Source organism: Natrix helvetica (genome assembly GCF_964273705.1).
Source record: "Natrix helvetica genome assembly, chromosome: 1".
NCBI lineage: Eukaryota > Metazoa > Chordata > Lepidosauria > Squamata > Natricidae > Natrix > Natrix helvetica.
Genome location: NC_138548.1, coordinates 206,365,040 through 206,391,607, shown reverse-complemented (window position 1 = coordinate 206,391,607; position 26,568 = coordinate 206,365,040). Strand labels below are relative to the sequence as shown.

At 42.8% G+C, this 26,568-nt stretch overlaps 1 protein-coding gene across 1 annotated transcript; it reads right to left on the bottom strand.

Annotated features, from left to right (window-relative positions):
* Positions 1-315: 315 nt before the first annotated feature.
* Positions 316-26,246, bottom strand: RDH8 (retinol dehydrogenase 8). The gene is made up of 7 exons (XM_081956938.1): positions 25,279-26,246; positions 22,653-23,029; positions 17,833-17,994; positions 13,519-13,698; positions 11,815-11,908; positions 4,061-4,244; positions 316-2,925 (listed from the first exon to the last, which is right to left on the bottom strand). Exons 2-7 carry the CDS (start codon positions 22,756-22,758, stop codon positions 2,701-2,703), a joined length of 951 nt encoding a protein of 316 aa, XP_081813064.1. The 5' UTR covers positions 22,759-23,029; positions 25,279-26,246; the 3' UTR covers positions 316-2,700.
* Between the last annotated feature and the right edge of the window lie 322 nt (positions 26,247-26,568).

Below are 26,568 nucleotides of genomic sequence, written 5' to 3'. Positions count from 1 at the left end.
TCGCGTTAAAGCGTGTTCCGTTTTCGTTAATTTCAAAATCGGATGCAATCGTTACCCACAGCAATTTAACAGATTCTTTAGGGGAAATGAGATTTTGGTCCCTATTTGTTTTTAAAGGGGGGGTTGTCCTATGAGGCATAACCGCATAATACGGTGTTTCCTACCAAACAATGGATCTTTCTCCCCCGCCGGCAACTACGAGGGCGTATTTCCCAGCAGTCTCTGTATCAAATCCTTTGTTTGCTCAATTGTGATGCAATATCCGAGGTAGCCAATAAGAATCCGAGGGCTGCTGGCGAGGGAATTGGGTCATTTAGATACGGAGTTTGGTGGCTCCTCTACTTCCCGAGCAGCGGAGGCGGCGGGATCTTTACTAAAATGCTTGCTTTTAGGAGCAGAGAAAAAAGAAAGCGACGACACCTGTGTCCTTAAGATCCCAGATTCAAATTTACCAAATATTTGAGGCAAATGGGGATTGTTTTTGAAGCTCCCGTTTTGAGGTGGCTCCCATGTTCACATCTCATCTTTCTTTTGTTGCCCCCCCCCCGCTCCTTTCAAATTTTGCCCGTTCTTTTTCAGCTTGTGGACTGATAGCTTGCTGTCAAGACATAGATGAACAGACTCCAGGGACTCGTTACAAAATTTATTTCCAGTATGCTGTTGCATTGGGGGAAAAACAGCGCTTCGCTTAGGGGGTGTGATTGGATTGCTACCCTCTCATCCTTGATTCCGCTCTGAATTTCACTTTGCAACTACCGTAGCAAAGCCTCCCTAGATTCTTTTGAGGCAGTACAACGAGAAAAAGGAAGAGGAGGAAGAACAGGAAGGACCTAGAACTGCTTCTGAGGGTTACCTGTTGGAGGTAACAAGAAAAAGAGGAAGAAAAGCACCTCCCCAGGTAGTGTACTGTATAGCAGTGAAGAGAGCAAGGTGAGTTAAAAGAAAATATAGCGCTGTAGCTGCTAAAGGCACCTTTTTGGTTCCTTGGATTGGAGTATTCAAGTGTAGGAGCTGCCACCTAGTGGCCCAGGAGGAGAAGAAGGTTTTAAATTTGTTTCTGTATAAAATATGGTAAGTCTGCCCTCCTTTATTCTATGTAGTATGTGTGTCTGCAAGTCTGAGTGACTGCTCTTCTGGAGACAATTCAAAGAAAAACCTGAAACTAACCCTGTAACGGTAATGCAATTAGCCCCATCTTACAAGGCACCTTGCTAACGGAGATATATTTTGTGCACCCGTGCACTCAAAAGACTAAAGTGCTACTTGGTTAATGTTTTGATTAGGGCCAATCAACAGGGCACAAAACTGTAAGGTCTCAAGCCCTCCAGACCCCTTCTCCAAGTGAGGCAGAACATAAAGCAAGGACAGTTTCTATCTGATGGCTTCTCCCTTCCGAAAGACTTCTAGAGCAGAGGTCTCCAGCCTTGGCAACTTTAAGACTTGTGGACTTCAAATCCCAGAGTTTCTCAGCCAGCCTTTGCTTGGAATTCTGGGAGTTGAAGTCCACAAGTCTTAAAGTTGCCGTGGTTGGAGACCCCTGTTCTAGAGAACTCAAAACAGCACCTCCTGGTGGACCTATTAAAGGTAATTCAAAGGGCCACCTCCCTATTCCAAAAAATAGGTTTATCAATAGGGGTCAGCAACCTTTTAGACCTCAGGGACCCCTAAATTCATAATTTTAAATCTCGCAAACCACTAATATGAGTTTTTTTAAAAAGATAAATAGTATTTAGTGCAATATAAAAATGCAAATAATTTTTCTGCGGACCACCAAAATTTTCTCATGGACCACCGGTTGGTGACCACTGGTTTATCAGACACATTTGTCATCCTTACTTTGTTGTATAAAAGCTCAGAAAGATGGACAATTGCTCATATTAAAATTGCAACACCACTTGTGGGTTGGTATCAGCTCTGCTCATAATAGCTATTTCAAAAAAATAATAATAATCACAGAGGTCTGGGAAAAGGGCATTATGATTTTCCTTATGTCCATAAAGATCACCAGGGAGGATAAGAATCAAGTGAACATGCAATGGAGTGAAGAACTTTGCACATGATTTTTTTATCAGCTAAATTCTACTCCAGAGATGGGCAAATGCAGCTCCCTTGCAAACTCTTCCAAAGGTTTAAAAACAAAAATAGTTGGGCTAAAGAATGTCAGTTATGATTTTGCCAACTAGCCATGTTAGCTTTTGGAAAAGTTGAATTTGGGGTGGGTGGGGTTAATCTGAGAAAAAATATTGCTCATCCCAGTGACCATTTTAGTCATTAAAAAATAGGTATGCCAGAATTGGTAAAGGGACCACAAAGGACATCATGAATTTCTAGTCAAGGCATTTCATAGCTTTTACCTTCCTATTTGGGTTAAAAAGTTGCATTTAGTGGAGGTGATAGGATTTACCATTGCAAGAATATACCTTGATGGAATTGTGAGCTTCTGCTCTTGCCAGTGTTTGTCCCCATGAGTAAGATATTTGGACTTCTGATTTTGTTGTGGGATAAACCTGCTGGATCAACTTGCTTGATCTCCACCTTCCACTACACAATCACCAGGACTTACTATCCTTATGACAAGAATGGGTTTGTCCCTAATAAAATCTCTTATACACATAGATGAATCTGGTTCAGATGTTGTAGTTTAGCAAGACATCTGAGGAATGAGTGCACACCACCATCAAGGCCATTCTCTACTTGGTCTCAGGTAGGTGTGATCTGGCGCCGAAAACAGCGACATGTAATGCATTTGAGGAAGCTTGTGCTGATGTAGAAAAGTCTGGTGAAGCGAAAAAGTAGGTTGTAATAGGTACTGACGGACAGTTCACCGGAGGTGTCGGCGTACTTTAGGGCCACCAATGGGGTGTACAGAAGGTTTGTCTGGGTCCGGAATGGTGGGCGTTCTTTTGCAATGACATTAACCACAGCCTGTTGAAAGGCAAAAGGGAAAGAGATTGATGGGTTGAGATATTTTTAAAAAGTATTCATTTAAATCATTTCTACTCCGCTTTATCATTGAAACTATCCCCCAGTGGAGCAGATTCCTTTTCATGGACATCCTTTTTTCTGCTTCCTCTTTGCTTTTAGAACCAGTGGTGAAATTCATTTTTTTTTTACTACTGGTTCTGTGGGTGTGGCTTGGTGGGCAAGGCTTGGTGGTCCTGGCAGGGGAAGGATGCTGCAAAATCTCCATTCCCTCTCCACTCTGGGGCCAGCCAGAGGTGGCATTTGCCAGTTCTCCAAACTAGTGAAAATTTCTGCTACCAGTTCTCCAGAACCTATCAGAACCTGCTGGATTTCACCCTTGGTTAGAACCATGATACCTGGATTGTGAGATTGACTTAAAATTTTGCATTTTCTCTTCTAGAATCAGAAAGCCAAAGCTCAAAGGTATAGAGCATATTGTGATATATCCAGGATAGTCCCTTGAATTTCTAATTGAAAAGGTCTTAGGTTAATAGGACTAGGAAAGATAACATTTGGCTGAGCCCTTGGAGAGCCTGAGCCAATCAAAACAGACATGAACGTGGGGTGAGACATAAGAGTCTGGGCAGGTCATTCAGAAAGATCAAGTTGATTAGAGGCAGCTTGCTGTTTGCTCACCTACTGCAACTACTCATGGAATACTAGATGCATAACTGGGTGGGCAGATAACAATGGGAAGGGATAAACTGCTGTCAATACCAATCACTGGAAGAGGATGGATTCTGTTTTGTATGATGGCAACAGAAGTTGATAAGCAAGATCTCATCTATCTAGAACAGGGATCTCCAAACTTGGCAACTTTAAGATTTATGGACTTCAACTCCCAGAATTCCTCGGCCGGGCTTAGGAATTCTGGGAATTGAAGTTCATAAGTCTTAAAGTTGGGGTCTTTAAGTGATATGATGGGCCTACAGAAGGAAAGTTCTTCTAGATCAGGGGTCTCCAAACTTGGCAACATTAAGACTTCTGGACTTCAACTCCCAGAATTCCTCAGCCACGGTTAGGGTTTGGAGATCCCTGATCTAGAAGAACTTTCCTTCTGTAGGCGCCTCACATTACTTGGGTAGCTGTTCCTTACCTTAGCCACAGACTCAGGGGACTGGCCCATGGTGGTGAATATTTCATGTGACGATGGCAGGTAGATGTCCTTGAAGCAGTGCACAGTGGTAGCGTCAACTCCTGGAAACTGAGACTTGGCCACTTCCTCCATTAGCTTCATCTCGAATTCGGTGTTTATAGGGCCAGGCTCTATCAGAGAGATGCTATATAGGAAAAGCATCCAAAAAAGGAAATTAGCATTTGGACCCAGAGGCCATCACATCAGAATTGGCCAATAGGTTATTTTCACAGATGGACCAGCCCTTTCCCCTGTTCTCTGCCCCCCACCCTCACCCCTGGAAACCCTACCCATGAAAGGCCTATTTTCTTCGTGGACTTCCAAAGCTTTTAACTTGTATAAAAATTATTTAAATAGAACAGTGATGGCTAACCTTTTTCCTATTGCATGCCAAAAGCAGGGGGAGCACAGTGGGATCATGTGCGGGCATGCACACACCCATAATACTATGCATGTGACATTCTCCGTGCATGCACACGCGACCCCTGCCCCCCCCCCCATTTTGGTGCGTGATGGACCTGTTTTTGCTGTCCCCAGGCTCCAAGGGCTTTCTAGGAGCCTGGGGAGGGTAAAAACAGCCTCCCCCGCCCCTTAGCCTCTGGAGGGTGAAAAATGGCTCTACAACTAAACCGGAAGTCACTTCTGGTTTGTGCATTGGGCCATTTTTTGTGCTCTGGAAGGTGAAAAACGGCATTATGAGCAAACCGGAAGTCCCGGTTTGCTCATAGGGCCATTTTTTGCCCTCCACAGCCTTCAGGAGGCTTTCCTGAAGCATCAGGAGCGAGAAAAATGGCCCATCGCGCAAACCAGAAATTTATTCCCAAATTTCTGGTTTGTGCATTGGGTTGTTTATCGCCCTCCGGAGGGCAAAAAATGGCCTTAAAAGAAGGCCGAAGTCAGCTGGCCAGCACATGCATACGGGCTGGAGCTGACAGGGCAACACCTCGCATGCCCTAACAAATGGCTCCGTGTGCCACCTGTAGCATGTGTGCCATAGGTTTGCCATCATGGATCTAGAATATCTATCCCTGTGATGGCAAACCTATGGCACGCATGCCCCATGTGGCACGTGGAGCCATTTTTGAGGGCACACAAGGCATTGCCCTGTCAGCTCCAGCACATGCTGGCCAGCTGATTTTCGGCTTTGATTTTCAGCCATTTTTTGCCCTCCGGAGGCTTCCCTGAAGCCTCTGGAGGGAGAAAAACCTCCCAACACGCAAACCGGAAGTTTAGGAAAAACTTCCGGTTTGCATGTTGTGCTGTTTTTTGCTCCCCAGAGGCTTCAGGGAAGTCGCCTGAAGCCTCCGGAAGGTGAAAAATGGCCCAACGGGCAACCCGGAAGTCTGTTCCCGAACTTCTGGTTTGCGGGTTGAGCCATTTTTCACCCTCCCCAGGCTTCTAGAAAGCCTCTGGAGCCTGGGGAGGGTGAAAAACGGACCTACCGGGCCCACTGTAAGTCAGAAAATGGGCCGTTTCTGGCCTCCGGGGGCGGGTAGGTTGTTTTTGACCTCTCCAGGCTCCAAGAAAGCTGTGCACACATACGTGGGTGGGGTGAGGTAGATGTCACACACACACATGCGCAGGGGACACAGCATGGGGGGCATTAAATTATGGGGGTGGGTAAGCGAGCAAGCGCTTTTGGCACCCAGAGCAAATAAGGTTTGTCATCACTGATCTATTCCATTCTTCCTCTTGAGCTATCATTCTAGGTGACCTCTTCTGTCAGGCTCTTTGCTGTTGTATCTTTTTCACAAGATATATTTGGATCATTCTGTCTCATTTCATTGCAAAGTGAGTCCATTGCCATTGTTGCAAGTTGGGCCATGATCCACTGAAAACCTCTGGATGTCTTTTATGAACAGACACACGTGGGATCCAATGAGTCTTTGAATTATTATTAATTTATCAAAAGCACATAATGGACTTCTAAGGCATGAACGGGTGTGGTGGAATTTCTGGTGAATATCTATGAAACAACATTTTTGGGACAAATGGGTACGTCCTGTTTTGTTCTGAGACAAACCCTTCCCCTCTCCCATGAAAATTTGTTTTCCTTACTTGCAAATATTTTCCTAAAGTTGTGTTCCTTTAGAAGGACTTTTTCTCAGAAAGGAGGGATGGAAGGGGATGCCTCCAGATAATGCTCTGTTATCCTGAGTAAGCATTGCAAGGATTTGGGTTGAATTCATTGTATGTTCAAGATCCAGGAGATTTGTCTTGGGAACCTAAAGGTACTGTCTCTGCTGTGTTGGATGAAGGAACTACAGATGAGTCCAGGTTAATCCAACAACTCCTGATCACCAATAGCTTTAGAGGACAACACTGGATGGCCAATCTGGCCCCAGGTTTGCAGACCTAGCCCTGGATGACTAGGGCTTTGCCTACCCATCTAGACTGCCATTCAATTGCCCTATTCTTTCAGTCCCAGCCTGCTTGCTTCTGAAGTTGACACTTGCTTTTCACCCTCACAATTGCCCATTCTAGTCTATTGGTTTGTTTTTGGCTTTCGATTTTGGCTTCTTAGGATGGAAACGAGCCTGTGGTTTGGTTTGTCCCAGGCCAGATATCATGTTAAAGCCCGAAAGGAGAGCACAAGTTTCTTAGTGGTTCTGGCTGGCTGGGGAAAATCAAATGGGCTTCATTTAACAGCAATGCACCAGGCTACGGCTCATTCATACTGAGCCAGAGTTCAGAATAATTCCAGGTTGATGAGATATCTGATTATGGCCAATACCTACCATGAATAAGAGTATTGTGCCTATAGTAATATAGATTTGCATGATTGTACAACCATCCCCCAACTCACTGACTTCCAACGTGTTGGACAACAACTATTATCCCCAACTAGCTCAGCCATTGATTACTGGCTCGATGTATAAGATTTAACTCTCCCTTGTTTGTTTTAGCTGGTTTGTGCCAGAAATACTGTATGTACACCTCCTTGGGAGGGTTGTTTTTTCTTTTTTTCCCCTTCACACATTGATAATGTTTTGAAATTCAGATTTAGAACATGGCATTTTAATAATAGTAATTAAGACTAATGTTTTCTCAGCTTTATTTTTCTTGCCGGCTGCAACAGGCTTAACCCCAAATGACTCCCTCAGACTCATAACAATACTCATGCCAACGTGTGTACTTTACTACATCGTCTCCAATTCTTCCAGCTTTGGCTTTGGATGTGAAAAAGAAAGATGGTGACTCTGAATTTAATTAAAGCACAGATTTTCGTTTTTAAATTATGAACAAATGTTGGCTTGCAACGGCAGTGCAAATTTTGTGTTTCATACTAAAAACATCCAACACTGTCTTGTTTCAAGGCACATTGTGTATACTACCAGGATTTACAGTGCAGATGTTAAATCCACCAGATTTGGGGGGGGATGAAAATTCATGAGTTCTATGATCCATGGAGCAATCTGCATAACTAATGTTTACTTACAAGATGGTATGCAGGATGTATATATCTTATTTTGTGAGAGTGGGATTTTGCTAGCTTTAGCGTGTCAGGTTTTCCCTATCTTTGCTCTCTTCAGACTGCTAATCCCAGAATTCCTAGCTAGCGTGGTCAAAGCAAGGAATCCCGGGAAGTGCAACACGTCTGGGGAGCAGGAACTATGGAATTCCTCCTGGGTTTCCTAGAGCTGTGTTTCAAAAATGCTTGGTTTAACAGAATTTAGAGCTGATCTTTGGGACGAAGTAAGTGAGCTATTGCAGGGCTCTCGCAGGAAACCACAAGCAAGCTCAGAGAGCACCAAGGACCCCTTCATTTCAACCTTGAGCTGCAAAAATTGGGTCTATGACAATTCTCCATGGCTAACATGCCACAGGGCAACTCACTGCAGGACAAGGTTACACTAATATCAAGGAAATGGTGGAATAGAATCATTAAAGAGGAGACGGAAAAGGAGGGACACAATGAAATGTGAATGGCAAAAATTAAAAATAAAATAAAATTTATTTTAAATAATTACCATATTTTTCAGAATATAAGATGCACCCTTTTCCCTCAAAAAAGAGGGTGAAAATCTGGGTGCGTCTTATACACTGAATACAGCATTTTTGGCATTCTCAGACAGTCTTCCACTTAACAACAATTAGTTTAGTGACCAAAGTTACAACAGGCACTGAAAAAAGCAAGTTAGGACTGTTTTTTCACACTTAACTGACTCTTAAGTGATTGTTGTGGCATCCCCATGGTCACATGATCAACATTCAGACGCTTGGCAACTGACTCATATTTATGACGGTTTCAGTGTCCTGGGGTCATGTGATCTCCTTTTGCAGCCTTCTGACAAGCAAAGTCAATGGGGGAAGCCAGATTTGCTTAACAACCGTGTTACCAACCTAACAACCTGCAGTGATTCACTTAACAACTGTGGCGAGAAACTTTGTAAAACCGGGCAGAGTTCATTTAACAAATGCTTCACTTAGCAACAGAACTTTTGAGCGTAAATCAAGGACTTACGCTGCAGTTCGGAGGAAGTTGCCAAGAAAACGGCAGACACCTCTTGTGGCCAGAAGTAGGACTTAAAGGCACCAAAACAAAACAAAGCCCACCTGACTAAAATGAAGAACTTTCCTGGAATTCTTCCCATCTCTGTTTCTTGACTTGGTCTCCCTTGAAAGGTTGGCATCTGGAAGCTATGATAAATGTCTGCTATATGAGGGCTATATCGCTACTTGGAACTGTCCATTGGAAAGAATGAGTCCAGGGGTGCCCATGCGGGTGGGATTAAATACACCAAGAAGGCAATCAAATCCTTGCTCCTTTTTTACGTGCAGTATGCTGTAAAAAGGGTGGGACCAGCTACATAGTCGTGGCTCCCATGTTGACAGGTTCTTCCCCTTTCCCTTAGGACAGGGATCGGCAACCTTAAACACTCAAAGAGCCACAAAAATCCTAACCAGAAACCCCCATTCAATTCTGGAGTCGACCAGAAGTCTGGTTCTCCCGCTATAGAGTATCCTCCTAATGTGGCATCAATTGTGGAGTTGACTGGCGACAGAGAGCCGCAGCAGACGGATGAAAGAGCCACATGTGGCTCTAGAACTGCAGGTTGCCGACCCCTGCCTTAGGACTTTGTTAGGGCCTCACATTGGGTATCCCTGGTATATGCTCAAAGCCAAGGGAATTCTAAAATGTTCCAATTGTCTTTAGCCAGGGAGAAACAGGGTTTTCCACAGCTGTGAAAACCCTCCTTGGTTATCATATTTTGCTGAATGGCGAAGACTTACTAAAAAGAAAATGTTTACGGTGCCTTGGTTGTTGCAGTATTAATCATGTTTTGTGCTGTTTAGAAGGTGCTAATCGGTGCTAGCATGTTTCCAGATGCTATTTTATAGATTGCACGTAAGGCTGTTTAATTTTCAATGACATTATTGGTTAAATCATCTATTAGCTTCCTTAGCTATTTCTAAGAAATATGTACTGTATTAGGAATATCAGCTATGGAATGTCAGCGTCAGAACTGGCACATCAGAAAAACCAATTTAAAAGTGTCATGTATTATTGCTAATACTACTATTGGTGACGTCTCGCTTGGACTACTGCAATGCTCTCTACGTGGGGCTTCCCTTGAGATGCACTCGGAGACTGCAGCTGGTCCAGAATGCGGCCGCGCGGGTGATTATGGGGAGTACAAGGTACTCCCATGTGACACCTCTCCTGCGCGAGCTGCACTGGCTTCCTGTGGTCTATCGGGTACGTTTCAAGGTTCTGATTACGATCTTTAAAACGCTCCATGGCACAGGACCTAGCTACCTGCGGGATCGCATCCTGCCCCATACATCCCTACGACCAATTCGCTCGCACAGAGAGGGACTTCTCCAGGTGCCGTCCACCAAACAGTGTCGGGGGGCGACGCCTAGGAGCAGAGCCTTCTCTGTGACGGGCCCAGCCCTGTGGAATGACCTCCCCCCTGATATCAGGACTACCTCTGACCTCCGCTCCTTCCGTGCAAAGCTCAAGACCCACCTCTTCCAATTAGCTGGCCTGGCTCAACCATAGTTTTACCTATCGCTCCTGACGGGTTTTTTAAATCTTGTAATTTAATTTGAGGGTGTTTTAAATTGTCAATTTTAAATTCTATTTTATATATTTGATACCTCCTCCATGTATATGTATATGTGTACGTACGTGTATGTGTTTATTTTTATCTGTATATGTATTGTTTACTTGTATATTTTATGTGTTTTTATTGTACGCCGCCCCGAGTCCTTCGGGAGAGGGTGCGGCTAACAAATAAAAATTTATTATTATTATTATTATTATTATTATTATTACTAGTCAGGAACATTGAATGGTTTAATATCTGATGGCCTGAAATAAGCAAATCGTCTCCTTTGCTTATATTTGAGCATAAAAATAGAGGTGTGGGTCCAATTTATTTTACGAATAGTGGCTAGTATATCTACCTATGTTTACCTACAGCAACAAGGAATGCACGTCATCCCTTGATGATTCCCCCTCCCTCAAAAACACATTTTTTTAAAAAAAAGATTAACTTTCAGAAGCACATCTTTTCTTGAAAGATTTCTAATCCTATTACCAGAGATCGCGAGAGTTTTTATTGAATTTTCATTTTATGTTTTTGTGCTATTTCTGCTGAACCTGAAAATATTGCTGAGCATGAATATAAGAACTGGGGATGCAGATGAGGCTAAATAACATGCAGTTGCCCTTGTAATGCTTGCTTTATGGTAATGTAAAGCACCTGGAGACGGGTTCTGATAGAAGACTCTAAAATTAAATTGCCTCTTTGTCTGCATGTTGTACAATATTCTCCCCCTCCCCCTTGGTATTTAGAGTAGAAAATAAAACCAAGTTGGACTCCTACCTAGGATTCAGAGCCCAAAGTCTCCTCCCTTCTCAATTCTGTTTATATATGGGGAACCTGACTTCAGTTCAGAAGATGATCAGTAGCTTCCATCACTACTTCTGAGAGCACCAAGTGACTCTAGGGCAGGGGTGTCAAACTCAAGGCCTGAGGGCCGGATCCTGGAAACAGCAAAGTACCTCTGCCAGTGAAAACAGAACTTGGGAGGGCTGCGGGTGGCCCTCCCCGGCTCTGTTTTCACTGGCAAAGGGTTGAAGGAGGCCATCACAACCAAAAAATACAACTTCAGCAATAGAATGGTCAATGCCTAGAATGCTCTACCTGACTCCGTTGTTACTTCCTCTAACCCCCACAGCTTTAACCATAGACTGTCTACCGTGAAACTCACACCATTCCTAAGAGGTCTGTAAAGGGGGCGTGCATAAGTGCACCAGCGTGCCTACCATCCCTGTCCTACTGTCCCAATTTATTTGTACTCATTTCATGTGCTCAAGTCCATGTTTATACTTATACCTGTTATCTTGTACATGTTTGACAAACTAAATAAATAAATGAAATGAAAACGAAGCTCGTGAGCCTGTTTTCTCTGGCAGAGTATTCGGCCACCACAGGCGCCCCTGACACAAGTGACATTGAGCTGGCCATGCCCCCTAGCCACACCCATTCCACCCCCTTCCCGAGGTCAAACACAACTCTGATGCAGCCCTCAATGAAATCAAGTTTGACACCCTTGCTCTAGGGGGACAGAGGTTAGGAGGCCCCTGCAACTCTCCCTGCCCTCCAGGATCTTGCTGACATCTCCCTTCCCCTGTCCCCAGCTCCTATTTTTGATTGCCACCCCCTCCTGCGAAGAGACTAAGTTGGTTCCATTTCACTCACAAGATATTGAATCTGAGGAGCTGCACAGCAAGGCTTTCACAGAAACCCTCAATAGCAAACTTGGAGGCAGCATAGACATCATTGAAAGGGATACCTGACAAAGAAGCAGAAGGGGGTGTAAGTTTTTTGGGTTTCTTCCATCTATTCGTATATTTTTCAAAGGTCCTTCATCGCTTTAGAAAAGTGGACGGAATTGAAAAAATGTCATAGGCCTGCTCAGAAAATGATGGGAGCAGCTGCTTACTAAGCATCTTTTTACCAACGGCAAATTGGAGGTAAAGGTTCCCCTTGCACATACGTACTAGTCATTCCCGACTCTAGGGGGCGGTGCTCATCTCCTTTTCAAAGCCGAAGAGCCAGCGCTGTCCGAAGACGTCTCCATGGTCATGTGGCTGGCATGACTAAACGCCGAAGGCGCACGGAACGCTATTACCTTCCCACCTAAGGTTCCTATTTTTCTACTTGCATTCTTACATGCTTTCAAACTGCTAGGTTGACAGAAGCTGGGACAAGTAGTAAGATCTCACTCCAGTACATGGCGCTAGGGATTCGAACCGCTGAGCTGCCAACCTTTCTGATGGACAAGCTTAGCGTCTTAGCCACTGAGCCATCGCGTCCCCTAAATCGGTGAAATTCAAATGTTTTTACTACCGGTTCTGTGGGTGTGGCTTGGTGGGCGTGGCAAGAAAAGGATACTGCAAAATCCCCATTCTCTCCCCACTCCTGGGGGAAGGATATTGCAAAATCTCCATTCTTACCCTACTCTGGGGTCAGCCACAGGTAATATTTGCTGGTTTTCCAAACTACTTAGAATTTCCGCTACTGGTTCTCCAGAACCAGCTGAATTTCACCCCCGCCCTAAATGGGAGGTAGGGCCCCTCTAATTTCCAGATTACTTTGATTTGCCATTTTATTTTGAGAGCAAACGGGCACATATTTAGACAAAGAACTAATTTTCAGCCATCATGAGGTTTTTTTTTTTTAAATAATTCAGTGTGTCTCTGAAATCAATATAGAATTCAGGGGCACCCTCGGAAATCAAGATGAACCTTGAAGTTGGTGCTTTGTTTTGTAGCATGTTAGGATTCCACGGAATTGTTTAAAAATCAGTCCAGTGTCTTCCAGAAGTGATGGACTTCCACTTCCATTCAATGTGGTAAGTCTGTATGGAGGGAAATTAGAAGGCTGAAGTCCAATAGGCTAAAACAGGGGAAGATTGTTAAACAAGAATTTCGCACTCTGAAATTCAGAAACGTGAGGACCCATTGGCTGGTTGGGCACTGAGACACTGAAATGGGAGGTATACATTGCAGCCTATATAAATCAGTTATTTTGTAATGAGGGACAGAAGGAGACTTATAGTAAAGCCAGAATTGTGCATTATCTCGACACATGCAGAGCCTCATTTGCCAATGTAAGATGAGCTGCAAATGTGAAAAACTGGAGTTGTTCCGAATATTTTTAATGAATGTATATATTCTGTCTTTGATGTTGAAAGTTGGGATGTGAGGTTAGGAATGTGATCTCACAAGAGGCCAGATGATATCTGTATATCCATAATAATCTTTATACCCATAACGTCTAGAAAGCTAGGACAAGGCTTTATAGAAGCATTGATTTAGAATAAGGGCTCTGCTTCTTCTCTACCCTCACCCCCTCCACCCCGGCTCCCTCCCTCCCTCCAGCCAGGAGTACGGTTCATACCTTGCAATCCCATGACGCTGCTGATGACCACAATGTGTCCTTTCTGACGCTGCTTCATTGCAGGAAGCACAGCCTTGATCATGCGGACGGCACCAAAGAAGTTGGTCTCAAAGATGTGCTTCATGGCATCGATGGTGATGGTTTCCAGGGGTCCAATGAGCCCCACACCAGCATTGTTCACTGAGAAACACAAATCCCACAGTTTAAAACATTACCCTCTTACCAATCCTCCATAACTCTAGTTTCTTGCACCCCTGCAGCAATGTCCTCGATGGAGGCCGCCATTTTGTTTCTGCCCTGGATCCTGGATCCCTGTTTTCCTTCTTCTTTCAAATGCTCCAGCAACAGCTCTCGTTTCTTTTGTAAGAAGGATGGATCTGCTATTCCTAGGAAAAGGGTGGTATTCTTCAATAGGATCGTCGCGGGACATTTTGTAATCAAAGCTCACATGTGTTGCCACTAAGGACCAGAGTCTCTCAAGGGAAAGCAAAGAGATTGCTATGGGGGAGGAACTCAGTGGTTGGGCTCTTAGCCAATGCAACAGAAGACTAGTTATCACAGGCATGGCCAGAGCGCTGGATGAAGACTGAAATACTCAGCCCTTTGAGATACGTAGGTCAAGAAGTTACAGTACAGGGATTCCATAAAAGCTTCTTTATTGCTGTGGGGCATACTAACATTAATATTAAGTCTTAAAAATTCTTTCTGTTCCATGTTATACTAACAAAAACAAAATGGGGTTATTTTGACTATCTTTCTGACGTTGTTTTATCAGTGGGCTGTGTAATCTCTTAAGTCCCTCAAATAGTTCCTTCCTTCCTTCCTCCCTTCCTTCCTTCCTTCCTTCCTTCCTTCCTTCCTTCCTTCCTTCCTTCCTTCCTTCCTTCCCTTTCTCCCTCATGCCTACCTACCTACCTGGATTTCTCATACCTTCCCGAAGGTCAATTCTAAATGTTTTTACAAATTATACATCTAGAAAGTTGAAAACATATTATTTCACTTCACAATGGGATTTTTCATATCTCCGTGTCTGGATTTGGAATATAATTGAAATCCCCCCACCCACGTCTCTTTTTTCCTCTAGACACATTTTTACCTCATTTGAAAGAAGTATGTCTGTTTTTAAATTAGGTTTCTTTTAAAATAATGGAAAATGTCAACCATGCAACATTGAATAAAAACTAATTTAAAAAACCAAAATGAGAATTGCCTAGACATTCCCCCAAAGAAGAGGAGAGATCTATTTCAGTTAATTTAGTAGGTAATTGAGGTTTTTTTTTTAAAAATGTTGGATATATTTCCTGATTTTCCTCCAGGAGTTTAAGAAGGAGCATACCAATGTTTTTTCCCTCCCTCAATTCATGGCTGATTCTGTCTCTCTAGTCTGCAACCTAACCATGGACCGTATTGCTCGGCTACTCGGGGGAAGGCTGTTTGTAGAGAATCGAGTGTTTTAGGCCTTCCCAGGTCAACACCTTGTAGATGCATTGGAGTGCAATCTGCATTGGCCATGTTAGATGTTGGGACTTGTGGTCCATTACTGTTTTTTATAGGTAGTTCTCAACTAATGACCATTTTCATAGTTACCACAGCACTGAAAAAAATGACTTACAATCAGTCTTCACACTTATGACCCTCACCACAGTTGTGCGATCACAATTTGGGCATATTCTGACCAAGGCTTCCCCAAAAAGTATGAGGCAGAGTCCTGGTTCCAACAAAACCCCTTTTATTAAACGAATGTGAATTCCTCTCATTCACATTCAGCAAGGCCTGGAAAATAGTCTTTCAAAGGAATATTTATGAGTACAGACCTTATCTATCTTGGAAAACTGCCATGTAAGTATTTTCCAAATGAGTTGCTGTGCAAGGAAAGACTGGGCACAGAGTTTTTGAGATTCACGGACAGATCTTCACACTCCTGAAATGAATCTAACCACTGAAGGAATGAATTGTTTCCTGCAAAAGCCCACTCCCCTTTTGCTCCTCTTTCATTTCCTATGAGAGGGGCCAATCACCTTCCACCTGTGACTTTACTCCCAAGTCTACCCTGATTTCTGAGTTGTTCTTTTCTTCTGGCAGCTCTGCGCATGCGCACACTGGGAACAGGCTCTAGCTGTTCCTCTGTCTCACTGCTGTCCAGCTCCGTAGACACCTGATCACTGCCAGACGGCCTTGGCCCCGTCTCTACCTCCAACGCAGAGCCCATGTCCTAGCCTTCCCCAGCCTCCAAGACTGGCCCATGCTCCTCCCCAACCTCCTCGCTGTCCGACTCTGCTGCCAGCTCTGTTGGTCACTGGTGGCCACAACATCATGTTGAAATCCTACTTGCGTGCATACCTTAAAAAAAAAAACCTGGAAAAGGATTGAGGATACAACAGGGCATTTTACAAATAGTATATATTTATGGCTGCCGTTTGTGACTTCCCAGGTGGCTTCCAACGGGCAAAGTTAAAAGGAGAACCAGGTTCACTTAATGATCATGGTACAAAAGTCATCAAATCAAATTAAAGTTTGAAAATAAGTTCAAGGTGGGAGCTGCAGAGGGAAAAAAAATCCAGAAAAACTGTCCATATAGGGGATGTAATTAGACACTGATTTGGAATGTTGCTGATGGCTTCTTTCGAAGCCCCCTCCCTTCTACAGCTCAGTGTGGAACACGTGTTATTCTCCCTGGGTTTCCCTGTGAACATGCAGACAAAAGCACATAGAACTAGTTAAGGGGAGTGCAGAAATTTGCATATGCACACGAACACATGCAACTGTATTAAACAGAAAGAAATAGCCTTCAATAGCCCCATGTGATACAGGGTTTTGAAAGAATTCCAGAACCCAGGAGAAAAGAGAAGCAGACATGGTTAAATTGACACTCTTATCCAAAGAAGAGAATACATTTTAATTTTGTTTCTATTTGAAAATTGATTTTGTGCTTGCAACAGGAAAAATATATATGAAACTTTGATTTTGTTTTTTCTGATTAGAAAGGTTTGTTGCTATAGAAATGGCTTGTGTATACTGTTGTGTAAAAGTAAAAAAGTTGAGGTTGTACTAGTATTTAAAATTTCTCTTTGTATTTTGTATGTTGATAAACTAATAAAAATGTATTATATAAAAAAGAAAAAAATCCTTACTTTGTTTTTTATGGCATTCTGTGAACGATTTTACGTGCAGTAATTTGGGTGTCGGGATGAGCATACTTTGGATCATCTTTATGTACAATCTATGTTGATTGGTGGTAAAAGAAAATATGGCTTTAATTCTGACGCCCAAAGACATTATTCCTACAGTCAATTGGAAATATGCAATGCTGGTAATTTAGTGCACGCATTGTATCTCAAGAGTTTGCTCCCAGTGTGGAACTCAGTTGGAATTTGGCAATTTGTTTGCTTGTAATGCACGCAATAAAATCTGCTTTGTGTATTTGGAAAGTTAATATTGTCTTGGCCATAAACCATCACAATCCCGAAAAGCAGGTGAAGAAAAAAAAAACTTTTGAAACATCTGTTTTAAAGTTATTACAGGATTCTGGGCCCTCTACTGTATATATCACATAGTGAATATGTAAAAGACTTGGAATAAATTGTCAGAAATATGTAACAGACGATGTTATCTAACACCACTTCCATCTCACCTTGGAGCCAAGAGGCTCAAGTGACCCTGGGAAGAGGCCAATTCTCAAGGACAGAAGGGGAGAACAAGAATTAGAGATCAGGCTTAGCCTTAGAGGAAGGGGGAATTATGAAATTTCCAATCCAGCACTCCCTTCACCCAAGCCCAATAAGGAAAGCTCCAGGATTTGAGTTTGAGCTACGATTATGAAAGACAGAAATGCAAAACCCATCAAATAAACATTTGGGGATGCTGTTTAGTTTGGAGGAATTTGGGGCAGAACCCACCCCAGTTTTCCTTCCTTGTGAGAAGTGGTGTAATGCTCAAAGCAATCTTTCTCAAACTGAGCAACTTTTAAGAGGTGGGGACTTCAACTCCCAGAAAGCGTACTGGGTGGGGAATTCTGGGAGTTGAAGTCCAGATATCTTACAGTTGCTCAGGTTGAGAAAGACTGATTTAGAACAAACTTTTCTCAACCTGGCGACCTACAGATTGTATTTCTGATCATCAGTATAGTTGTGACATATTGTTAGCCCTTCACACACACAGCATACGAAACACATAGCTGTAGCACAGCCATGCTGAAATTATGGAACTTGCATGCATCAGAATAATTTATTATCAAGTACAATTCCCCTTAGCTTTGTATCATAAATGTGAGCCACCCGCAGCCTATTTAGGAAACCTTTCTTCCAGATCACCTACCTAACACATCCAGCTGTTTCTCAGGAAGGCTGTTAATGCATTCAGCTACAGATTCATCACTACAGACATCCAGGCGTTGAATGGTGAGGGTCTGGTTGAGTGTGTTCCCCGCTGCTGCCTCCAGCTTGTCCTTTTTGCGCAGGTCACGCATTGTGGCAATGACTGGAAGGAAGAAAGAGCTTAAACACAAGTTGCTCATCCTATGGATAGGGGGAGGCTGAGATGTTAAAAAGTGGACGACAAGAATCTTTTACACAATGAAGGTCAAGTGAGGTACTAATATCACTCTGTAAAGCCCTAGTAAGACCACACCTAGAGTACTGCATCCATTTTTGGTCACTACACTATAAAAAAGATGTTGAGACTCTAGAAAAAGTGCAGCGAAGAGCAACCAGGATGATTAGGGGACTGGAGACTAAAACATATGAAGAACGATTGCAGGAACTGGGCATGGTTAATCTAGTGAAGAGAAAGGACTGGGGTGACATGATAGCAGTGTTCCAATATTTGAGGGGCTGCGACAGAGAGGAAGGGGTCAAGCTATTTTCCAAAGCACCTTAAGGCCAGACGAGGAATAATGGATGGAAACTGACCAAAGAGAAATTCAACCTAGAAATAAGTAGGGACTTTCTAATTGAGAACAATCAAACAATGGAACAAAAGTTGCCTTCGGGAGCTGTGGGGGCTTCATCACTTGAGGCTTTCAAGAAGAGATTGGATTTTCATTTGTCAGAAATGGTTTGGGGTCTCCTGCTTGAGAGGTGGGGTTGGGCTAGATGACCTACAAGGTCCCTTCCAACTCTGTTAAAAATCTAAAATGACTTGAAGAACATAGTAACAATGAACTGGTGGTGATGATGAAAACATTGTCCCCGTACCCTTGCGTATATTAGCCATTGCATTGGAAACCTGGAACCCGGTTTATCTTTGATTTGAAAACACGCTTGAAATGCAGCATTAGTTATTTTCTTAGGTCTCCGTAGTTATGTGGTTTTGACTAAAAAAGTTGACTGAGATTGTGTGTCTGTCTGTTTTCTGTCTTTCTACTTGCCAGGATGCAAAGTTTACAAATTACACTGTCTTGGTATTTGGAAGTGGAAAAGAGAGTTTCAGTTATTACAAATGCAGGTAATCCTTGACTTACAACACTTTGTTTCGTGACCATTCAAAGTTACAACGGCGCTGAAAAAAATGTGATTTATGATCATTTTTCATGGTTACGACTTTTGCAGCCATCCCCAGGGTCACATGAATAAAATTCAGATGATTGGCAACTGGTTTATATTTATGATGGTGCCAGTATCTCGGGGTCACGTGATCTCCTTTTGTGACCTTCTGACAAGCAAAGTCAATGGGGAAGCCAGATTCACTTAACAGCTGGGTGATTCACTTAACAACTCTGGCAAGAAAGGTTGTAAAATGAAGCAAAGCTCGCTGAACAAATGTCTCACTTAAAAACATAAAGTTTGGGCTCAATTGTGGTTGTAAGCTGAGGACTACCTGCAATAATCCATCTGAGTACAGTATTGTAAATTACACCTCCTCAATACTTTCTTGGGGAGATAGCAAAAAGAACTGGAAGCTACAGTAGAAAAAGTGCAGAGGAGAGCAACCAAGATGATTAGGGGACTAGAGACTAAAACATATGAACGGTTACAGGAACTGGGTATGGCTAGTCTAGTGAAGAGAAGGACCATGGGAGACATGATAGCAGTCTTTCAATATTGGAGGGGCTGCCACAGAGAGGAGGGGGTCAAGCTAATTTCCAAAGCACCTGAAGGCCAGATGAGGGATAATGGATGGAAACTGAACAAGGAGAGATTCAACCTAGAAATAAGGAGGGACTTTCTGACAGTGAGAACAATCATCCAATGGAACAGAAATTGCCTTCGGAAGTTGTGGCTGCTTCATCACTTGAGACTTTCAAAAAGAGATTGGACTGCTATTTGTCAGAAATGGTGTAGGATCTTCTGCTTGAGCAGAGGGGGGGGGGTTTGGACTAGATGACCTATAAGTCCCTTCCAACTCTGTTAATCTGTTTTACAAGGAGCTGAAAGGCTGGGATGCTGGTATTTGGAGAGCTCTCCCTCCCAGACAGTCTCTTATGTTGTGCAACAGACTGTATCAGCCATTCAAAGTCCAGAAAGGCTGCTCAAAGGAGGGGATGCTGGCTCTTGGCCAGGGTTCAGCAGGGTAATTGAGGATTCATGCTGTGAAAGCTTCTTAAGGGCCACGATGCCAAATCCCTCTGTGTCTAATCTCCTCTTTGAGGGTGAACTCTGTACATGTGGTGTATGTCTGTGTCTTGTAGGCAGAGGAGAGATAATTTGTTGTGAAAGAGTACGGACAGTGTGAGATCCATTCTTCCTCCCTCCCTCCTGTTTCTCCAGATTTTCTGCATAAATTTATCGGCATGCCCTCTTTTGAGACAATAATTATAAGTATATCTGTTCAACTATATATTCATGGATAATAAATCTGTACATGATTTACTTGCGGGAGAGAGAGGGGGGATACCGACTGTAAATAAGCCCCAGGGTATCTGCTTATGTCTCCTTTGCTTTGAATTTTTAAGTATTTAATTGAAAAATAACGGAATAACTGGAAAGTAGTCATTTCTTTCTTTACAGGAAGTCCTTGGGCCAATTCATCTAGGCTGAAGAGGAATTTTGGGAAAACAGAAAGGATAGCTACCTGCAAGCAGTCAGGCAGGGCATCTATCTTTCAAGAAAAAAAGGAAAAAACAAGGATAGGATACCATCCTTCGGCTACAGGTGGCAACTGAAGTACCTTTCCTAGTCTGCATTTTCAATGTCTTTCTGGGATACCTCTGGTGTTTTTCTAGGAGTTGCTAAGCACATAGGAATTAAAAAGACCCATGGTTTAACCAAATATGTTATATTCCCATTCCGTGTTGATGGTAAAGATGAGGCTGATTAGACTCAATGCCTAGAGTCAATCAGAGAGTCCCTCTGGAAGCAAGATTAATTGTATATGTCTTGATTCACATTCCTCTGGATTTTAAATAATAGTTATTTTATAATTTTGAAGTCTAGTCTACACAATGTACGCAATTCCGAAATGTAGATTCTGATTTATTAGCACACAACAGGATCCTATCATTCTAAGGCTCCTTTAAAAAAAAGAATTTAGTTTCTAGTTCTCATAGCTGAAGAAAAATGGCTTTAAATATTACAATAAGCCTTCTTTTACTGCCTTTGCTCTGACATTACCTTTCACTCTTATTCATGCACCCAACCAATAACTTGCCTCTTCGATATCCCATTAAGCCCCCTTCCCCCTTCTTTTTCTCATTACAAAAGAACTAACATCTCTTCCCATATAATTTAATGGAACAGAAATGGATTATCTGCCAGGGGAATGTAAATGAGAGAGAGAGGAAAAAAAGATTAATGGGAAATTCTAAATTCCTCTGGCAATGGTATTTGTGATTATGTGAGGGCTTCAGAAGGTAGCTTGGCTTTGGGAAGCAAGCCCAGAAATGAATTTTTGTCTATAAGTTTGTGTGAGTGTATGAATATCACATGCTGACTCCACATAATACCAGTACTGTAATATCCCTTGTGCATATAATGGGGGTTTAAGCTGTGAAAATTACTAAGCATCTTAATAAAGACTCATATAACAATTACAGAGGATTGGTAGTTTTGTCTAGTGGTTAGGCCAGCAGGCTAGAAACCAAGAGGCTGTGAGTTCTAATCCCATTTTAGGCATGAAAGCTACCTGGACACCTTTCAGACCAGTTATTGTGGGGAAAATAGGAAGAGGAAGGAGTATGTATGCCACCTTGAGTTATAAAAATAAGGTGGAAAATAACAAAATTAATAATAAAATAATAATTCATCAGTAGCTATTTTCTTATTAAAAAATAACCCTTCCATGAAATCCTTGAGACATTACTCCAGGTGGCATGTACTTCTATCCAGCATGCTCTCTGTTGCTATGCATTCAACTTTTCTATCGCTGCATACTTTGGGGGTACATAAGGTACAAATGTAACTTCCCTAAGGAATCCTTGTGTTAGGCTTATAGCCTTTTATCTCTGATGCCCATTGGACTTGGTGTGTCCGTGATCACCTAGTTACTTGTCAATAGCACTTTTTTGGGGGGCTAAAAGGCCACCTCCTATGGCAGACGGAGAAAGAAAGGCAGAACCAGAATGGAAGGTTGGAGGAGAGAGAATTGTTGGCGTTGATTGACATTCTTACCATGCCCGAGTTTCCTGGCACCTGAGCTTGGTTACACAAGCAGCCTTTGGAGATAGTCTTTGCATCCACACCCAGCCAGTTTGTTGAGCGAAGAGCAGTTAGTGTGACAGGATGGAGATAGGGGGAAGAGTGGGGAAATGAAGGGGATGCAGCCCATGAAGCTGGAGACCCAACAGCATGCAAAGTAGTCACAAAGGCAAAGATGCAAAACCCGAAAGTCGACAGAATATAATATTGGGATTCAAGTGGCCTCCTGACTTTGGGATAACTTTGGGCTGAGTTGGCAAGGAAGAGCTAAAAGCTGGCTGGATGCAAAGGTGCCATGATAGGTATTGGGGAGACAGACCAGATGTTACACAGAATCCTGTGTAAGACAGAGAGTCAAGGGAACTGATAGGGCCAGGTTGCATTCTTTTAATTCTGCAATTAGCTATCACCCCCACCTCTAGTTCTAGAATCCCTTTCGGATTCTAGATTCGTCTTTTATCTCACTTTTCCTTTAACTTACCCCATCTAGAAAGACCAGAGTGTCCAGTCCTCTGAGTGTCACGTCTCAGTTATCCCACCCACTTCCAGATGCCCTGATCTCACCATGAAATCGCCTTTCTGGATCCCGTGCTAGTTGCACAGCCATGCAAAGTCCGATGCCTGAAGAGCAGCCGGTGATCAGCACAGTGCGTGGAATTGCCTTGGCCATGGCTGAGCTGCAGTGAAGTGTGCCTGAAAGGATCAGGCTGGAAAGCAACAGTAAAATCCAGCATGTGATCCAGGGATCAGCTGAAAGCTTGAGAGGGTGACAAGGTGGAGGCAGTGCCTAACTCCTATTGGCAGATGATTAACTCTCCAAACCTGTGTCGGCCTTTCCCAAAGCTTCTCTGCTTCTCCATTCCTTTCAGCCATTCTATCTTTGCTCAGCACTGGTGGGCCACGAATGCAGGCTACTCTCATGGGCTAATACCTGTGAAACGCTATAAAAACTAAAGAGAGAAAAAATATATATGAAATGAATTATAAACTTTGCCACAGTGTGGACTGTTAATCATTAAGTTTTAAACAAACAACCATCCTCCGATTGTAATGCATGTGGGAAAGACCACGAGAGGCAAGGTCAAGAGACTCTGGAAACAGTTAGATAAGAGGCTGCATAGCCCACAACTAGATAGTGGGAGGGGTATCAGGTTGTGAGCTATGCACTCTCCTATCTGACCATACCCTAGGCGCCCTTGTCAGGGAAAAAAATGCCCTGGGAAATCTGAGATCAATGGACCGTGGCTGTTTCCCTTCCGCATATCTTTTGAGATATTGAGAAAAATAAAAATCTTCAAAAGTATTCTAATTAATAAACAAACTTTAATAAAAGTAAATGAAACAGAAAATAACTAATTGGTTACATTTTGATAATGAAAGCTACGTCTGCCAAAGTTGGCTGCCGAACAAAGAAAAAATTTTTTGGAATGTGTAACGCGTGCGCAATAAATCACTTTCAGATAACATTTTGTTTTATGACCTGCGCAATAAAGCTTTCTTAGTTTAACTCTTGAGTGTCAATTCAGGCAGTTCAGGCCTAGCAAACTTTTTAACATCGTGACACCCCTTCTTTTGCTAGTCTGGGCTGACGTCATCAAATCATCAATTAAGGCACATCTTCTTTCGCAGATATTCGTGTTGATTTGCGGCGAGTGGTTTGTTAAGCATGTCTGCGATCTGATCATGTGTAGAAACATATTGCAATTTAACAAAACCTTGCTTAACTAATTGCTTTGTGTTTTGATAACGAATGTCAATGTGTCTGGACCTAGAACCTGTAAAATGTGACTCAGAAATATAGACAACAGATACATTATCTTCCATCACGGTGATTGGTCGAATCGGACGTGTCCAGATATCTGTGATCAAAGCATCAAACCACGTAAGAGAATTACAAGCATCTGAAACACAAGCATATTCAGCTTCAGTAGATGAACATGAAACAAAACTCTGTTTTCTCACTTGCCAGTAAACAGGACAACCATTTAGGAACATCACAATCTTCTCAAAGTCTTTCCCACAGATCATTATATCAATTGAGAAAATTGCTTTAGGTCAGGGGTGTCAAACTCACATCGTCACAGAGGTGTCATGTGACGTATCGAGACTTTCCCCTACTTCGCTAAATCAGGCGTGGGCGTGACCAGTGCTTGATGCATCTGGCCCACTGGACAGAATTTTGACAGACCTGCTTTAGGTTAATATAATAGTCAAGACAAGTTTTGAACAACAACAACAACAAAAAAAAGGGGGGGGGGGTCAATGTTCCAGTAACCTACCTAGAGTTCAATGGCCCCTAGGAAGCAACAGTTTCTCAACTATATAATTCCTTCCATGTGCCATCTGGGGATAATAATACTGATCTGCCTTACTGGGTGGGGTCTTAGGCTTTTTTGGCTTCACCTGGGAAATCTTGCATACATGGATATTACACAGGGATTCTGTAGTAGAGTTCCAAATGCAAGACTAGGAGATTGCCAATAATTAAATCGGATGCACAAAGGAGATGGAGCTGCTTGAATCAAGTGCTACATTTGAGCCATCTCCAAATCCATATACATGTTTGGTACCAAGTTCATTAGATCGATACGTTAAATTGAGGGAAATATTGGATGTAGCTCAGATTGCATCTCAGTCTTTGGAAATGTAGGGTGGCGGCACTATTCTCCCTATTTAAAGCAAGATCAAGCCTTGCAAGTATATGATTGCACACATTGTAGAGTTTCAGCTCCCTGCTGCAAAACTCCAGACAGCTACTAAGTGACAGCAAGGAGTTATGTTCACACTGCTTTGGGGTGTCTTTTAAGGGCAGAAACAAGAGTAACAGCCTGAAATTATACCAGTGTAAGTTGATTATTTTATTGCCAAATTGGTGTAGTGGCTAAGGCATCAGGCTAGAAATCAGGAGACTATGAGTTCTAGTCCCATCTTAGTTAAAAAGCCATCTGGGTGACCTTGGATCAGTCACTCTCTTGCAGCCCAGGAAGCGGGCAATGGCTCAGCCGTGGGAAGGAGACAAGGACAAAGAACTTCTGAAATCTTGTCAAGAAAACCTCAGAGATTAACCCAGGCAATTGCCAGGAGTCAAAGGCACAATTTTACATCTTGGTGTGCCAGAAAGCCATATGCAGAGTATGGGTTTCTCTCTCTTATTGTAACAAAAAACATGAACAGTTTGGGTGAGAGTCACCTCAGCAATTCTCTTGAAACAGGTCCCAGCATTTGGGTGGAGGGTGCTGCTTTCTTCTTTGAGTAGGACAGCTCCTTCCAGTCGCTCCTTGGTTTTCTCAGGCCAGTCTCCCAAATTGATACCACCACCACCTCTTTGACTTTCTTCCCACTCTGATCTCATTGTTCCAAAAGGCCCAGTTGTTTTGATGAGCCAAAACCAATCCCAGTATATGTTAACATTTGCTTCCTTTCTTCCTCCTTCAGAACTGGTCAGTGGTTTGTGATTCACCTCACTCCCATGTTTACCTGACCCAACATTCCTAGCAAAATAAAAAGAGCAGCCTCAACCTTACATTCTCTCTTCTTTGCCCATCCAGGGAAACACAGAGAGATTCTAAACCTGAAAGGAGCAACCGTATAAACTGTGGGAAGCCATACAGTCCAAGGCAAGGAGAGAAAGGCAGAGGGAAATATTCAGACCTTTCCTCACACAGAGCTGCTTCCTGCTCCTGAAGGACACGCCTCTGGGCTTCCTTCTGGAGGCTTATGAAGGCCTGCTAGGGTAGAAATGAAGAGAAGCTTCAGGGCGAAAGCCAAATTATAGCAGGCTGGTTCCAGCCAAGAAATGAAAAAAGGGGACCCAGGGTTTTACTTGGCTTTTTTTTTGGTGGCCTTGCTCCAAGCCCTTGTTGTGCTTCAGCTCATTTTTGACTGGTCCAGTGAGACTTTACTACGAATGAACTTTTGAACCCCTCTTCTTCTTTCTGTGAAGGATTTTTGTTTTTTAGATTGATGTCTCCCTAAATATCACCTAATCCCCTTGATGTGTATTTGCATTGCTTTATTTTCAAATTCTCTTCTTTTCTCTGCCAAATGCTCTCTCATAGAAGGAAAGAAGCCACCAGGATTTCCTTTTCTTTCTTTTTTTTGATCCATATATCATTTTTACCATTGTTAACTCTTTCTTCAGTTCTGCTCAGAGTTAATGTATTGCAAGCAAATCCAACTCCCCCATCAGTTAAAAGGAGTTGGATCTGAATGGATAGGCCTACCTGGGCCAAAAAAAACCCGAGACCAAATCCTATTGATTAATCCCACCATGCCATATTTAATTTATATTTTGTTGCAGTCTGTATTGCTAATATTTTGTGCATTGTTTTATTTTTACTTTACTCTTAATTCTACAGTTTAATTGGATTGTTATTCATACTTACTAAAGCCATCATAACGTTAGCCATATTTTAAGAACCCCGTAATAGTTAAATATTGGATATTGAATAACTTTGATTCTAGAGCCTTTATATTGGGT

Coding starts and splice junctions, on each gene's coding strand:
- RDH8 (XM_081956938.1), bottom strand. CDS start 22,758: ATGGCCAAGGCAATTCCACGCACTGTGCTGATCACCGGCTGCTCTTCA. Junction 11,909..13,518: donor CAGCGTCATGGGATTGCAAG/GTATGAACCGTA, acceptor CTTCTTTGTCAG/GTATCCCTTTCAATGATGTC. Junction 4,245..11,814: donor CTCCTCAGATTCAATATCTT/GTGAGTGAAATG, acceptor TTTCCTATATAG/CATCTCTCTGATAGAGCCTG.